This window comes from Hemitrygon akajei, chromosome 1 (assembly GCF_048418815.1).
Source record: "Hemitrygon akajei chromosome 1, sHemAka1.3, whole genome shotgun sequence".
Lineage (NCBI taxonomy): Eukaryota > Metazoa > Chordata > Chondrichthyes > Myliobatiformes > Dasyatidae > Hemitrygon > Hemitrygon akajei.
In genome coordinates this window covers 47,238,624-47,256,787 of record NC_133124.1, presented here as the reverse complement: position 1 = coordinate 47,256,787, position 18,164 = coordinate 47,238,624, and the positions used below count along the sequence as shown (strand labels likewise).

Here is an 18,164-nt window from a genome sequence, read left to right as displayed (position 1 = left end):
TTTGTTGTGATTAGGTTCTTTCGTGTAAACAGTGTGGATAATTAATTTATGGTTTTCTTGTGACTGCTGCTTATCTGAAGCTACGTACTTGGGATGCTGCTGCTCGTCACCTCTGCTTGCATGTATTTGTGCATTTGACAATGAACTCGACTTTGACTTTGACTTTGCATGGTAGAGCGGGCTCAAAGAACCAGTTGGCCTGCTCCTGCTCCTGCTTGTTATGTTCTCAAAGCCACTTTTTATTATCCTCCCCGTGTTTAGGAGAATGCAAAGTGAAACCCGTTACACAATTTAAGGTAGCTGGTAATTTTGATTTCAGTAACCTGACAATACTGAGTCATAGAGAAGTACAGCACAGATACAGGCTCTTTGGCTCACTGAGTCCACACTGATCATCAACCGGCAATTGACACTAATCTTACATTAATTCCACTTGCTCATGGATTTCACCCCCTGCCAGGTTGTACCGTCTATCTGTGCACTAGAGGCAATTTACTGAGGCCGTTTGATCCACTTTACAGCCATCTGTGGCAGGTGGAGGGAAGAGGAGCTTACCCTACTTTCATATTCAATATGTCAATCACAGAGTCATCCTATTTTCTGAGTAATTTACCCTGTAGCCCATTCTCACCACATTTCCACCAGCTTCCCTGAGGCTCTATCACTAACTTGACACAGAGAAATTCTGAGTGAACTTGTCAAGTCACACATTTTTGGAACATCGATGGAAACTGGAGCTTCTAGAAGGAAAGTATGCAAAATCTACACATGCAGTATCTGAAGTCAGGATTGAACCCAGCTCTTTGGTGCTGTTGGGCAGTGTCTCTACTAGCTGCACCATTCTTCTGCCCAATGGTGTTACTAGATATCTTGGAAAATCCCATCATAGTTTCATCATTCTGTTTTCAGTCTGAGCTAGCATTCCTCTTGAGGTAGTTCATTCTTCTTCCTCATGAATCAACCAGTACTAACCTCAGGTTATAAAACCAGTAACTGGAGGGAATATTTATGAATGATCATTTTCATACAAATTACCCTGTGTTAGTACTAATGACCAAATGGAAAATGATGGGTGCATTCAGCAGGAAAGACAGAATCTGTGGAACGAAGACCAATAGATACTTCTCTTTCCACAGGTGCTGTTGACGTGCAGGGTGTTCCTAGGATTTTCTGGTTTTATTTCAGATTTCTAGCATCTGCAATTTAAAACAAAACCACAATACTATTGGTATCTGGCAGTGAGAACAAATAACATCTCAAATCAAAATTTTCCATGATCATAATAGACTATAAAATTGAGAGGCCTGAACCATCAGATCTCCCTCTTTTCTCTGCTGATGCTATTTGACTCGTGGAGTATTTTCAGCATTTTCTGCTTCGTTTTGTTAGAGGTCATCATGGCCTGACACTTAACTGGTAAAATACCACAAGAAATGAAGGTTCTCCTTCCTGCCACATCTTCCAACGGCCCATTCATCTGCACTTCTCTGGTTTTGGTTGTTCACTACTGAGTGGCACCGTTATATCTTTCCCTGCTCTTAAAAATCAATATCTAAAACCACATCAATCCTACTACAAGTATAGACCACTATCTCTGTTGTTCACCTTCTAACCCCTGTGCTCCTTTCTTGAAAACCCCTGGAAGTGCTGTGATATTTGTGGTCTCAGCATCAGGTAGGCAAACTCTGCGCCATTGAAAAATCTCTCTCTTCCCTTAACGATTAAAGTCATTGATGCATAGAGTCTGCACATAGTTTCCCCATTTGAGTTGCTATTAATGCAGAAAGTGTAGTGAAGGCAGCCATTGTTGTGCATGTACCTGTGACCTACAGATTGAAGGACTCTTTACAACTTATGTTTTCAGTATCCTGTTGAAGGTAGCAGAGGTTGCGGAGGATAATGTGCTGGACCCGGAGGCTGGTGGGCTGGTAGGTGAGGACAAGGGGAAATCGGTCCCTGTTGTGGTGACGGGAGGATGGGGTGAGGGCCGCAGTGTGGGAAATGGAGGAGATGCAGGTGAGGGCATCTTTGATGACAGCAGAAGAGAAACCACAATCCTTAAAGAAAGAGGACAATTGAGATGTCCTGGAACGGAAAGCCTGGACTATACCTCTTACCACTCTTCCACGTGCAAAAATGCTATTCCCTATTCCCAGTTCCTCTGTCTCTGCCGCATCTGCTACCAGGATGAGGCTTTCTGTTTCCAGGTCATCTCAAATGTCCTCTTTCTTTAAGGATCATGGTTTCCCTTCTGCCGTCATCAATAATGCCCTCATCTTCTCCATTTCACACACTTCAGCCCTCACCCCATCCTCCCGTCACCACAACAGGGACCGAGCTCCCCTTGTCTTCACCTATCACCCCACCAGCCCGGTCTGGACCCAGCATATTATCCTCTGCAACCTCTGCCAACTTCAGCAGAACCCCACCACTAAGCACATCTTTCCCTCTCTACCCCTCCCCACTTTCTGCAGGGGTCGTTCCCTCTGCGACTCCCTGGTCCACATGTCACTCCCCGCAGATTTCCCACCTGGCACTTATCCCTGCAAGCACAAGTGCTACACCTGTTCCTACACAGCCTCTCTTACCACCAGTCAGGGCCCCAAACAGTCCTTCCAGGTGAGGCAACACTTCACTTGTGAGTCTGTTGGGGTCATCTATTGCATCTGGTGCTCCCGGTATGGCCTCCACTACAGTGGCGAGACCGGATGCAGATTGGGGGACCGCTTCGTCGAGCACCTCCGCTCCGTCCGCCACAACAGACAGGATCTCCCGGTTGCCACCCACTTCAACTCTGCTTTACATTCCCTTTCGGATATGTCCATACATGGCCTCCTCTACTGCCATGATGAGGCCAAACTCAGGTTGAAGGAGCAACACCTCATATACCATCTGGGTAGTCTCCAGCCCCTTGGCATGAACATTGAATTCTCCAACTTCCAGTAATTCCCTCCCCCTCCCTACCCCCATCCCAGTTTCACTCTGCCTCCTCCTCCAGCTGCCTATCACCTCTCTCATGGTTCTGCCTTCTTCTACTACCCATAGTGCTTTCCCCTTACATTCCTTCTTCACCTTTCCTGCCTATCCCCTCCCTGCTTCCCCTTCATCTTTCCCCTTACTGGTTTTTCACCTGGCACCTACCAGCTTTCTCCTTCCCACCCTCCTCCCCACCTTCTTTATAGGGCCCTTGCCCCCTCCCTCTTCAGTCCTGATGAAGGGACTCGGCCCGAAATGTTGAATGTTCGTTTCCACGGATGCTACCCGACCTGCTGAGTTCCTCCAGTGTGTTGTGCGTGCTGCTTTGACCCTAGCATCTGCAATATACTTTGTGTTTACAATACGCATACAGTATATATGGAGACTAGCCGGCTGGCAGCGTAGTGACATCAGTGCCGGACTTCAGAGCAAAGGCTCCTGAGTTCGAATCCAGCCAGCTCCCTCGCACGCTTTCCATCCGTGCTGGGTTGAGTGTCGAGCTAGAAACTCGGCCTCATAAAAACAAGAAAGCCTGCTAAAAAAACGCCATCACGGCGTCCTGATGACTGCACTTTGAGGTAAGGGCTTTCTGCTTCTTCTTCTTGGAGACTGCTTAGCATTTGCTGTATTATTGCACAATGTGCAAAGCTGGTTTTGAAGTCTCTAACACAAAGTTATACCACAGATAAAACCACACATGATGTTGTCTTCATCCACAGAAATACATAATACTTGAAGGGTCAAGTTATTTAACTGCCTGATCTTACTTGTCTGCAGTTGGAGTTCACAAGGTATTGATTTTCTGTCTTGTTTTCCAAGCTGTACAAAATTTCCCTGTCTCATTGATCAAAATAACTCAGCCTAGCTATTGTAATTTAAAACAAAATCATGAGGAAAAGGTATAGAATTTATATGGTAGATTTTCTGTGAAGATTAACACTATCACATTACCAATATCTTCTACATGTACCCCATCTCTCACCTTAACTGTCTTTGTCAATCCTACCATGGATTTACACAACCAACCCACTTCATATCCCTCCCCTACCTTGTATCCATAAGTGAATTTCCCTCCCCACACCACACATCTCCCATGACCCTCTCTTCCTTCAGTCTTCCCTCTATTATCTTGAAAGGCTTATTCTATCCACACATTACCTTGGGCCTCATGTATGACAGGATTTTGCTTCTGAGCCACACACTATTCTAAAGTAAAAATATATTGCTCTTCTTCCATCTTCTTTCCGTCTGAAGTCTGCACTCCCTACTCAATTGTATTGTCGGTGCATCTTTACCAGAAGGACTGTGATGGTTCAAGAAGGTGGTTTATCACCTCAGGGCCTCCCCCCACTCCCAGCCCACCCCCAGCTATGTAATTTACCCCTCCTCCAGACACGCTCCAATTGTCTTCCCAATCACACTATTGTCTGCTTGATCCTACCCTAGACCCACATCTCATTGTCTCCATAGTGAATTTCCCACTCCAGTCCCAGAATAACTGCTGCTATCGCCATCCATGCTATTCTCTCCTTTCTCAGTATCCCCTCTAAAATATTGCCTTACTAGTAATTCTTTCATCTTCAGTATCTCCTAAACCCCTTACTGTAGCTATCTTTATTTACATAGACATCTGCACTGCACGCAAGTTAGGACTGCAGGTACTTTGGCTTCTCCCTGATATATCAAAATGCTTTTATTCTTTTTGCTATGAATTATCCTTAAGATCAATAGCCAGATGGAAGCCAAGAATTGAAGAAGAGTATAGGTCCATTCAGGTTTCCCTCATTGAGGAAAATTGTGTGGATAGTTCCTATTGAAGCCAAAGCTTGTGGAGTTTATGACTTCTTATACCCTATCTTTGCAACGATGACACAGACGGTACTTAGACACTGCACCGAAGAAGCTACTGTTGTTTTCATGAGCCACCTTTCTGTCTCCCATTATTGCCCATACTAAATACTGACTTTACTCCACCCTTTCGCTGCAGATGTTGAATATCTATTAATGGCAATAGGTTGCAAGATGACTTCGTGGTTTCAGAAACAGTCCAATAATTAAGAGCATATTTTTGAACTTTTATTCTCTGGTGGAAATCTCTTGCAGAATCCTTTAAAATAGTAGAGAAAATAGCCCATCAACACTTACTGTCTAGTCTTTTGAGCAAGGTTAAGAAGTGTTCTGTGGAATCATAGTAAATTTATCTATCTTCATAAGAGATTTTTCAAAGAAATAGACACAAAGTTAATGAATTATTAATGTCCTTTTATACAACAATGATAACATTTTAAATATTTCTCCAACTTGTCTTTTTCTGTTATCTAGGCTGTCTTTTAGGATCATTTTGCATGATCTTTACCTCGTCACAGTCACTAAAGCCCTGAATTATTAAGGCTATATAATGAATACAATAAGAATATTTGGTTGTCATTTTTATTTGCTACCATACAAAAAAAAACTGTATAGTATTCAATACACGTGTCTGTCTTCTTGTGTAAGAAATAGCAATTACATGAAGAACCATCAATGTACAACCCTCACAAACATAAAAAATGTACATTTCATCAGGGCTGAGAAATGCAAATTTTACAATAAAGTCTAGTATTATTAATGCAGTTTGACACAAACAACAATTCAGTGCACATTACAAAACACATCAAGTATGAACCAGTTGGAAACAATAAATATTAATATTTATACTACACAGAAATACCTGAGCCAAGACATTGAACAGCACATTCAAATTAGCTTCAAGCAATTACAAATAATTGTCATGAATGAGTACACAAAAGTCTGGACAATTACAAAATAATTATATTTTATATATAAAGCTGAAATTAAAAGATTTCTTTAAAAGCAATGCTTTGCTTTAAGTTTCAGTATATTACCACAATATTATGTCTATAAAACTGTAATATTTTCATGTGTGGTAGCATTTTTTTCTTTGATTCTCACTCTATTCAGCAAATACAGTATGACAGCAGTTACAATCTAATAGTAGGTATTTTGGGCTCTGTGCTTTTTAAACGGGGCTCTGTGCTAGTCTATTTTTTGGGGGAATTTAAAAAATGACAGACAATTCTCACCAGGACCAACCTATCCAAATATTAAGGCAAGATCATAGGAAAACTATGTGTTGTATTATATACATTATCCAACAGAAACAATCCAATGCATGACACATCTTCCCATCATTTATAGATTTGCCTTGAAGTTCCATATGAATTGGGACTTTTTTGCTTCAAGCTGTACTTTTTGTGAGTTGCTTTATTTTAATGGTCACAGCAGGAATGACTTGAGTAACTTGAAAAGATGCAGTGGTGGTTACTTGCACGTTAGCACAAATACCAAAAGCAACTGCAAGCGGAAATGAGCAGGAAGTGGGAATGAGCTACTCTGCATTGTAACGGCAGCACTAATTACAATTCGCTTTCAAAGTAGAATGAACATTTTTAAACTTATGAAACTGAAATTTAGAGATTTGGTTATTGATTTAAAAATCCAAAAACAACAGAATAAAACCTAATAGGACAAATAACAAAAAGTTTTAAGAACCAGCAAGAATTCTACTGGTGAAAGCTCATGAAAGTATATTAATAAATGTATTGCTGAAATAGGTTTAGCAGTTTATGTACTAGGCAAAGTTTCCCCTTTTAATAATCTATCCTACAAAGAACAAGTTTATGATAACTGTCTTCAAATCATATATTTGTTTCAATTCAGATGTGCTTGCTTTAATTACCTACCAATTGAAATTATGCCAAAAACATTTTGTTCATTGAAATATATTGAAGGTCATTAGCTCATTCCAGTTTTAGCTTCCATTCACATCGACCTTCTCTGGTTTTATCTGCTGATCCATTTGGATACAACCAAATTCACACAATAAAGAACAATCAGGTGTTCTGTAATGCTGGATCACAACTTATTGGGAAAAGCAAATGAACTTGCTTAAGAATTTGGAATTTACTCCCTTACTGTGAATTGACTAGAAAAATATCCCATCACCTAATTAAATCCAGGTTCTTACCTGAGGCCTGAAAACAACTGCTCCCAATGAAAACAGCCAGAATGGAACACAGGATTAACAATTTAGGAAATAGTAAGTCAGTGCTAGCCCTGCAACACTCTATGGGTGAGTTATGGGTAGTTTTGCAACCAGCTCCCAGGCAGACTATGAAGGTAAAGCAACATAAGGTTTTCTGTCTGGAAAAAAAAAGCCAAGCAGGAAATGGCTGTAGTGAGCCATTGCTGCACAAATGTCACAAGGTGAAAAGAAATAGGCTGGGGAGAAGGAAAAAGAGCAAACTACAAGTGACTGGGAATTGCATCTCCCAGCACATCACTTTATGTCTTCCACTGTACACACGTTAACAGGGTTGTGTGACAAAAAGATTGGACAGATCAACTCCACTGCTAAAAAATGAATAAACTGGGCTCGATACTTTAGAAGAGTGACTGAAAACATGCATCTAAAAGCAGAATCCTTTGCAGCTACTTCTGGGTCTGTAAATCCATTCCACCTGCAGCTGTCCTTGACCGGTTTAGGATCTCTTGCTTTCACCATTTGCTTTCTAGCTCACAGGTTCTCTAGGATCACTGCCAGCAGAGGTGAGGTTTGAAAGGGGGGCCGAGGTCTTTTGCATGCTACCTGAGAAGGAAGAGCTGACCTGTATGAGAGCACACAGCTATTACTGGTAAAAACACGTTGAGAGCCAAAATGAAAACAGAGCACTAAACAGATCAAGGTAGAGCTACCAGAATCCCCCAGAATTTCTGCACCACTCACAGGTAGAGGATTTATACATAAACTGAGAGTCCTGATGCCATTTTTATCTCTGTGCAAAAGACTTTGTGGATTAACTTGCTGTTGACAGGAAGCCAAACCACAGTCTTGAGTATTTTGCAAAAGTGAGTGAGCTTTGCAGTTTGTACAGAGCTCAGGTTTACATTGCATACGTGTCAACGGTTAGTTTGTGACACCAACAAGTTATCACAAAGGGCCATGTAAACTACTTTGCCAAGGTTTCTACTGATCTACTGATTAATCAGTTGATGGAGATCGGGAGAATTCAGACTGAATACGGGACCATGATATGTTGCTTCTTTAAAATTGTTAAATTTTTTAGATCTTTTGCTGGGCAGAAATTAATTTAGGTCAATGTTTGACTCTATAACTACCTGTGGTGTTGAGTATTGCTGAGTGACCTGAAGCTCACTTGACATTAGGACTGATGCCTTACTTAAAACTAAGCTACTGAGCCCCTTGTGGCTCATAAGGAAGAACGCTCATTTTAACAAGCTCAGATTGTTGGAAAATTTTCTATTAGCAGTAACCCTTGTGTAATTCCCTGGATGACAGTGGATAATCTGGAATCCATATGAAGACACTTGAGATAATTTACTGCCTGGAAAATGGCTCATTGTTAGATATTATGCTCAACTTGGGTCAGCCCAATTTGGCTCCTACTGTCAAAGGTTAGACCACACATTTACACATGCAAAGTGGTTGATTTAGGAAACCACCTTGGGCTCCTCTGAAACCATCTCTTTTGATGCTTCTTTAACTGTTAAGCTGATGCAGCGAATTGCCCCCAGAAAAGGGCTTTCCCTCTTCAGTTTTCCACTCAATAAAGAAATACAACAAAAACTGATTTCTACCCTGAGCCTTTTTTATTTATCAAATTGTAACTTTGAATTAGTAGGCTGTATTTTATATTTTAAAAGACCCCAAACCAAACCCCATCCTGTTATGAAAAATTACCTGCCAAATCTTTTTTGCCCAGTGTATTATGAGTAATTTCACCACTTCTGGCAGATAGAACTGATGGTGAGTGCACACTGCGTTACTGCTGCATGAAACTAAATACATGAAGAAATGTTTTATCAAAGCTATTTTTATGGAAGTGGTCAAGTTTTCAGTAACACTTCCTAAATGCAAATATATCATCAAGAACAGCTGGCAGGAAATAATTTGAGCTGTGAATTATTAAATTCAGCAGGCAAAACAGCCACAAAATTAATTATCCAGAAGCAATTTGGACAATCTGCCTGAATTCCCCCCGGTATAAAATACAAACAGCTCTGAACATGGAGAGGGAGCAGCAGAAAGAATGGTTTCACCGCGACTGCTGAGTTGTTGCCTTCATGGTGAAATGAATGTGCTAGATTGGACCTGTCACTCTGCTGAAAGGAACATCACTGGGAGATTTCCCAAGGGCAGGCTATGTTACAGCTTTAAGGCAGGCTCTGAGTGAGATTCTTGTCTGTATGAATATGGGCCGCTCAGGGGAAAAGACATTTGAAGTCAGGATCAACAGAATGATTCCTATGCTTGATGAGGCAGGAAAAGGTAGCCTGAAGATTTTAGGTACAAATTCAGCAAACTATGTTCTGTAATGGAAACAAATATATTTTCTTGATCATGAAGTCATGTGATTACTATTAAGACTCCCGTAACAGCTTGCTGCTTGAGTTCCCTTTCTGCATTTTCATGGGATACTTGCATTAATACAGGGGCAAGAGGTTATGGTGCATCTGGTTAGGCCTCAGCTGAGGTGGTGAGTGCAGTTCTGGTAGCCGCACTATAGGAAGGCAGTGGAGAAAGTAGTGGGGAGATTGACTAGGATTTTACCTGAGGTGGAGATTTCGGACTGGATCGGATGGGGTTTGTTTTATTTGGAGTGGAAAAGATTAACGGAGGTCCTGATTGCAGAAGACAAAATTATGAGGGGCACAGACTGGGTGGGTAGTAGGAAACGTATTCCCTCAGTAAAGTTGTTTTTACTAAGGGGCATAAGGAGTACGACAGTTCAGACAGGATCGGAAGAGGAATTTTTTTTAGCAAGCAAGTGGTTGGAATTTGAAGCACGCTCCCTGAGGAGTAGTGGAGGCAGGTATCACAACATTTAATTAATATCCAGTTAAGCACTCGAATATCGAACACACTGAAAGCTACAGACCATGTGCAAGTAAATGAGATAAGCATAGATGGTTATCTGATAGAGAGCATGCACATGTTAATCCAGAGGGCCTGTTTGCTTGCTGAATGAGTATGTCTCTATGATACTGTATGTGGTATAAATTACAGAACATGATTAAGATGGAATTCACAAGTGCTCCATGAATCCCTTTAATTTCCTGCAGCATACTCTTCCCTTCCAATGCTGACAACCACTTAAAGAGACTTGTGAAATTGCTCTGCCTACAAATATATTGTGCTTCTGGTATTTGATAACTTGACCTTTCCACATAACAGCAATACAGATACAAACATAAGATGGAGACATAAACATCCACCAGAGTTACAGATTGCTAAGTGTTCACCAGAATTCATAAGAATGAAGGGATTTTTTTTCTGAATCAATTCTTTGAAACCCATTGAATGTTGAACAGACTCCATAGAGTGGATGTGGAGAAGATGTTTCCAATGGTGGGGGCGTCTAGGACCAGAGGACACAGCCTCAGAATAGAGGGGCATCCTTTTAGGATAGATATGAGGAGGAACTCCATTAACCGGACAGAGGTGAATCTGTGGAGTTCATTGCCACAGGCAGCTGTGGAGACCAACTTCCTGGCTATATTTAAGGCAAAAGTTGATAGATTCTTGATTGGTCAGGGCGTGAAGGGATACAGGAGAAGGCAAAAGACTGGGGATGAGACAGAAGTTGGATCAGCCATAGCAGGCAGAGCAGAATGGATAAGCCAGAAGGCCACATTCTGCTCCTATAACTTATGGTGTGATAAACTGTGCACCATCTTGCTGAATAAGTATTATTTCATTTCTTAATGCAATGTTTTCAATAATTTTGTATGATAACATCAAAAATATAGAAAATAATAATAGCTCTCATATCTATGAACTAACTACTTTCATATTCTTTATCCATAGATGAACTTCATATCTATGTATCCACATTAATACAAGTTTCCTAGTCTAAGGGGAGAGTTTACAGTTGCCTGTAACTTTAATTATTCATCCCATTCCTACTCTGACTTCTCTGTGTTCCAATGTGGCCTAAAGTAAAACTGAGGAACCGCACTTCATCTTTTGTCTTGGTGAATTCTGTCACAACTGTTACATATCTCTTTGTTTGTTTTCTCTGTTTGACTACCCTCAATAATCCATCAATGCGTTGGTTCATAAACAACCTTTCACCATGCCAACCCTCGTTTCACCTCATTAGAAATACTCCTTTGTGCTATGCAAACTCTCCATTTTCACTGCAACTTAAAATAACTTTGTTTTTCTTTACTTTTCTGGTTTTAACAAAGTGACTTCAACCTTCAATTTTGCTTCTACTTCAAAGGAGGCTACCTGACCTGCAGAGTACTTCCAGCATTTTCTATTTTCATTTCAGATTTCCAGCAACTGTAGATCTTTTGATTTTCGAGTTTCGGTGGAGATTTCTCAGGATGGTTGCAGAGAAAATGTTTTTGCTCATAGGGTATTCAGAATTACAGGACATTGTTTAAGAATAAGGAAATATCCATTTAAAACACAGGTGAGGAGGAATGTCTTCTTACAGAAGGTTGTGAATCTTTGGAATTCACAACCCAAAGGGAAAAGAGAGAGGATGATTTACATTGTAAAGGTAAAGACTGACAGTGTTTGAACTTTTTAAGAATTAAAGGATATTGAGAGAGTGTGTCACACCGAGGAGCTGGTTGACCTGCTCCTCTATTCTTATGCTAATTGTTCCCAGTGCGCGGACAGCATTTTACAAAATACTTCTGGTGTTCCTCTGCCTTCCAATCATTACCACCCATTGATAGATACTTAGCAAATCTTAAAGAGGGGTTTTAGTGAGGAAGCCAATCTGATGAAGTGGATCAGAGCCTTCCGCAGGCACAGCAAAAGGGAAGTTTGATTTTTGTGCATCAGTTGGAAGTTTGAGACCACTGCTAACCCATCCAATTAACCTAAAACTTACTTATATTTCTCACTGTTCTATGTTCTGTATTCTCAAAAATTTTGAAACCATTAAATCAACAAAATTAGTATATTTTTTTCATAAAGGGAGAAAGCTATGGGCCACAATCAGTTTAGATTACTGTAAGAGATGTGTACAAGCAAATTGTGCTCATTTGTCTCCGCTTTGCAGCCAAGTAGATGTGGCAATTCTCTCACTATATAGTACTGAGAAATTATTGTAAAGTAGAATACCCATTTTGTAGTTTTGCTTCTTTTCATAAATTTTATAGAGCTCATTCATAGTTTTGAACACCAATGAAAAGATTAGCAACTTTGGAATGGAACATTTTTAAAAGAGTGGTTCCGGCTGACTGATTTTTATTCTCTTTAACTAATCTGTCGTGCACACACCATCTGAAGTAAATAGCATGCCCACAGCATTTTGATTTGAATCCATAAAATCAACAAAATTAGTATATTTTTCATAAATTGAGACATCTATAGGCCATAGTCCCTTTAGTCTTTACGATAAAAAATGTGAATAGGATATTGTGCTGCTTGGTCTTTGCTTTGCAACCACGTCAATGTGACAATTTTCCCCACTATATATTGCTGAGAAATTGTTAAGAATTGTAAGAATATATATTTCATTTAGACATCCACGTAAAAAAACATTGTTTAGGCAATTTTGTTGAAGAGTTGTCACAACGTTAATGCAAAGTATCAAGCAGTGGCATTTCAATCATTTTTTAAATTTTCAAAACGCTAATCCCAAAAATAGGGTAAAAAAAAGAACTAAAGTTTTGCTGTTTAAACAAGGAGTGCTTTGGCCCTTCACTTCCTCGAGCTTGTTCCAGTAGCACTCCTCGTCCCTTCACATGGCCCCATGTAAGATTTTTGTTGCCTCAAATTGACATGTCATGAATATGTATTTCAATTCCAAATTATGTCCATAAAATCATAAAAACCTATTTTTAATTTCAGATACTTTAAATTTTTAAGTTTTCTAAAAGGAAAAATATAATGCCAACAGTACTGTTTAATATGGTTATTAACCATATAACAATTACAGCACAGAAACAGGCCATCTTGGCCCTCCTAGTCCGTGCCGAACGCTTACTCTCACCTAGTCCCACCGACCTGCCCTCAGCCCATAACCCTCCATTCCATTCCTGTCCATATACTTATCCAATTTTTTTAAAATGACTTTTTATTAAGTGCCTTTCTCTAAAAAATAATCTATTTGTTTTAACCATGCTTATATTTGCTGTAGTGAAGTGTTGTTAGCTAACTTTAGAAGGAAACTCTGAAATATATTGTGGCATATATTTTATTCTCTATTTTTACTTTTTTTGTGCTTATATAGTGCAGACAGTCTTCTAAACTTAATGTGAAACCTAATAGTACACCTACCCAACAACATTTACTTGATCAGGAAAAGCACTAAGTGGCATAAAATATTCAATGATCAAACAAAAACAATAACCTGAACTACAGTGACCTCTACATTTTGACTTGAACTTCCATCAATACATGTCATAGTGTATTGTCGTGCAGAAGTCCTAGCTTCCCAGCAAATGGGCTGGACATTGAGGCAGCAATGGAGCTTGCACTCTGTCTCTCTGTACCTCTACCAGCGTGCATTGATGCTCAAAAGAACATAATTCCCACTCTCCTACATATCTTATCCTTCATCAAGGGTTCTAGCAGCACAGGGCAATGGGACTGTAAAATAAGCGCCTTTATTGGCGGTTTCCAGTAGACCTTCACTCTTATGTGGACACTGGCCTATTTCTCAAAAAATCGCAGGCTGTGGTTTTCTGCCCTGGTTTCTCACACATTTCATGGTTTGTCTATCATCTCTCCAGGATGTGGGAGAAAATATATAAATGAGGCCATAAGAAGACCTGTATCTGTGGCCTTGACACACTTCCAGCAGGCCTTCAGCATCTGTGCAACTTTTCCATTCCTCTTAAATATTGGTGCTTTCTTCTCAAAACATAGGGGCTAAATTCTACTTGTTGATATTTAGATGGTGATCGTGTTCTAGTGTTAAATTGTTCATAATTCAATAGAAATCAACTATCCCAAAGCAGCATTCGTCTAAGTATTGGATGGCAACAATTACATTTTAAAAAAGCTTATTTATAGGGATAATTTTAACCAGACCAGTCCTTTGAGAGACTGAGCAGATCAGGGCAATTCTGACTGACACCCTCCCTGGATGAATAATTGGTTGCAGTCAATAAAAACAACACCAATCACCAACTTCACTAGCATTTCTCTCCATCTTTTGGCTTTCTTGCTTACCTGGTTAAACTGAACTTACTCTTATACTAAGCACGGGTAGTAGAGAAGTGAAACTGGTTCATATTGATGCAAACTGTGGATGTATTTTGTTTATTTTCAATGCTTACAGGTGACTATTTAATTCCTGTAGTCAACATCTGATCCACTACTGAGAAACTATTTTGGTACAAAAGACATAAAGGAACGTCTTGAACAATATCATAAGGATATGGTATACAGTTAAATGTTTCAAAATAGCATAGATATAGAATAGATCAGGAACAAGGCAAATATTGGGATTTCTTTTGACAAACTTTACAGAAGATTTGCTTTCAATGCCTAAGATTGAGGAGGTGTTTGCAATGCCAACAGTGCTACAGACAAATGGTATGCTAATAAACATACCCTATTGCCACTGGCAGGGAGATGTTTGTTATTGCCGCTGGCAAGCTAATAATATTAAATTATAGTAAATTTAATATCATTTATTGCAAAGTTGTTAAATTGGTATTGCCATTATAAGATAACACACGAGAGGCTATTTCTGAAGAATTTCTAGAACTTTCATTTCATTCTGAATTGTCACTTGTAAATAATGCTAAAAGAATCTTGACAAAAGAACTGAAGTTCTACACTAGTAAAAATGGAATAACTTTGATCTGAATTAGGTTCTGCAGCTTGTATGATAACCTTCAAGTGATGCCTCAAATGACATTCACGTTGAATTATGAAGTAATACAGAGTCAAATGAGACAACCTATGAATAGAACATGTGGGAGTATCCTAATCAACAGTTCATGGGAAATAAATCACAGGAGCCCTTTGATTAATAAATTTAGAAAACAAATATACCACAGGACATATTCTAACTCACAAAGAACAAACATTATACCTAACACCACTGAGTGTTTAAAATTTGTTTTACAAAATGTGTTTCATCAACTGAAATAAATATGCAAAATTAACAGGCAAGTATTTCTAGTCACTTTTAACCATCAGCTACTGTCCTGTCACAAGCACAAATATATGTGCACATTTAGACCTATTCAAGCATATGCATGCATGAGGACATATGCAGGCATAGATGTGCATGTGATACATATGGGTATATACACAAGCCATTCACACACAAAGGCAGATTGTAGCAAATTTATGATCTAATATAGTGTACAAGAATTTTGAGATTTTACAGTTTAAAAAAATCCATAAAAACATTTTCATACAAGTGATTTTTGTGATTCTTCTTGTCCATAGCTTCTCTGTTACTGTACAGTGGTCCCTGATATATAGCCTGTACCTGAACTGTAGCCAGGGTGAGCAATTTTTGCAAAACAGATGTACCAAATTCATGTTACCACAAGAGGGCAGTGTTTTACATTACACTTCTATTTGCATGATTCTTATAATTGATTGCTTTGTTGGTCATAAAAAATGCAATATAAAAAGTAAAGAATATATATATCCACAAAACACAGTAATAAGAAAATAAATTTATCGGAACACAAGAGACTAGAACAAAATAAAATCTGCTTGGAAATTCAGAAGGAAAACATAAATAATTTCTGTCTGTTATTTGCATTTAGAGCCCAAAGGGAATTGTCATTTATTAAAAGAAAATGTATATTTCTTTTGTTCCATAATCCAGATAAGCAGAATAATTTTACATTTTTCCCCAGAAAACCATTTCATTAAATAGCATTGTTTGCATAATTAAAATTAACAAATTATTAAATTAAAAAGAATAAATAATAATGTATTATAAAAATAACCTAATCACTCACTTTTACAACAAATTATATAAAAAACTGAAAATTGGTGCAAACATAAAATTTCTTAAGTAAGTGCAGTGTTTTCAATGCTGTCATCCCTTCCAATTTCTGTTTAAAAAGTCAATGCCCTATTATAGACCTACATGAACTGGCTATGAAAACTATTAAAAATTAGCACTACACAACATTCTTCCTTACTTATTGCACATGGTGCATGTGGTTGAAGATATTTTAAATAAGCAGCCCTGAAATCATGCAATTGGATCTTAAGGTATATACATTTAGTGTGTCTGCAATTTGACCCTCTGCTATTTTAGCAAGGGTGTAAAACCGTTTATCTAAATAGGTTATCATCTCTGCTGAAGCTGCAGTGAAGGCCATTTTAGGTGAATATATTGTGCTTCAAATGCAAACACTACATAATTCCAAGGCTGTTTCTTTTTGTAAGTAGCGTGATGGTTGTACTTCCAAACTCTGCTTCTAAGTTGATTTCATACGGGGCTGCAACTCTGCGACATCATCTCAGAGTATTGACAAACTGCAATGTTTTCTGATGCTTCAATGCATGTTACTTAGCTTTTCTTTATGATTACTTCAAGTTACAGCCCATTAGGGTTATTATTCTGTCTTGCTATGTGGCTGTTGTAAATATGGAGTTTGCATTTTCTAAGACATGCCACTATTACATGTGCGACAAACACTTGAAGCTGAAGTGTACTGCCTATAAGTAAAAAATGTCATTAGCATTTACAGAAGCAGCACCAGTAAACTGGCAGGGACAAGTTTCACACCTGGATACCCTTCACTGCTTGTTTTATGCTCTCCAGAAGGGCTTTGCTTTCAGGAGTGTAATTCCTTTCCAAGCTGCTGTACATGTCAGTCAGAGTGTTCACATACAAATCAAAATTCTGTTCGCTGATTGGTTCCTAAGTGAAAAATTCACATTTAGCACAATGAATATAAATATAGTTCAAATTCAATGCAACAAGATTTTTCACAACATAAAGCAACATTTGAAGGAGCATTTGATTCTTGCTTCACTGAATGAGGATTTCTCACCGTTACCTCGGTGCTAATAACTGCAGTACAGCCACTGAGTACTGACCAGCAAACCCATAGTAGCCCCACTTTATGTCCCAACATCAGTCAGCTATATGGAGCAACAAACAAGATGCTGGTGGAACTCAGGGGTTCGGGCAGCATCTGTGGATGAAAATGGGCAGTTGATGGCTTGGGTCCAGACCCTTCATCTGAACTGAAAGATAGAGGGTAGATAGCCAGCAGAAAAAGGTGATAGGAAGTTGTGTAACAAGAGCTGGCAAGTGGTAGGTAGATCGGCAAATGGAGAAGAGAGTGGAAATAGTGGCAAAGACTGGGAGGTCAGCGGCAGAGGCAACAAACAATATAAACAATGAAAACAGCGCAGGAGCAGGCCTTGTGGCCCATAATGTTGTGCCCAACCAATTGATCTAATGATGCCTAATTAAACTAACACCTTCTGCATGCACATGATTCACATCCCTCCATTCTCTTCATATCATGTGCTAACTGAGAGCCTTTTAAACACTATTATCACATTTGTCATCATTGCAATTCCATTCTCTGTGTATAAAAGAATCCCTCACGCATCACCTTTGAAATTTCAACCATGAATTTTCAAACTCCCCTTCAATGCATACCCTCGGCTATTAAACGTATTGACCCTAGATAAAGATATGTGCTCTCTACTCCCTATGTACATCTGTTAATTTTATAAATTACTATCTGGTTGCCCCTCAGCCTTCACTGATCCAGAAACAAAGTAGTTGATACAGTCTAGTCCATTATAGATAGCCCCCCACTACAACCATTGAGCATGTTTACAAGGAGCATTGTCACTTTGGAAGCAGCATCCATCATCAAGGACCTCCATGCAATGCTCTCTTCTCACTGCTGCTATCAGGAAGGATGTACATGATCTTCAAGTTTCACACCACCAGGTTCAGGAATAGTTATTACTGTAGTGTGTTTAATATTTCAGTAATATTGTGACTATATTGTTTGATTAAGCATTCTTTGTTTGTTCACATAATTCCTTACGGTTTAAATGCAAAAGTATGTGAATGGTATATTTAATTTCACCACCATGCCACATCTGAGTGCCTCACAAAAGAAAAGGAACGAAGTACACAAGTATTCAGTGCTCCTACGTGTTTCTTTCAATGAGTTTTGGAGTCACA

General features: G+C 39.1%; 1 protein-coding gene across 2 annotated transcripts in view; it reads right to left on the bottom strand.

The window, feature by feature from the left end:
- Positions 1 to 5,337: 5,337 nt before the first annotated feature.
- st18 (ST18 C2H2C-type zinc finger transcription factor) overlaps positions 5,338 to 18,164 on the bottom strand; it is a 188,604-nt gene continuing 175,777 nt past the window's right edge. For both annotated transcript variants that reach the window (XM_073042528.1, XM_073042539.1), the window contains one exon: positions 5,338 to 16,871. In XM_073042528.1, the coding sequence (XP_072898629.1) occupies positions 16,731 to 16,871 (141 nt within the window). In that variant the 3' untranslated portion in view covers positions 5,338 to 16,730. The remainder of the gene's footprint in view (positions 16,872 to 18,164) is intronic.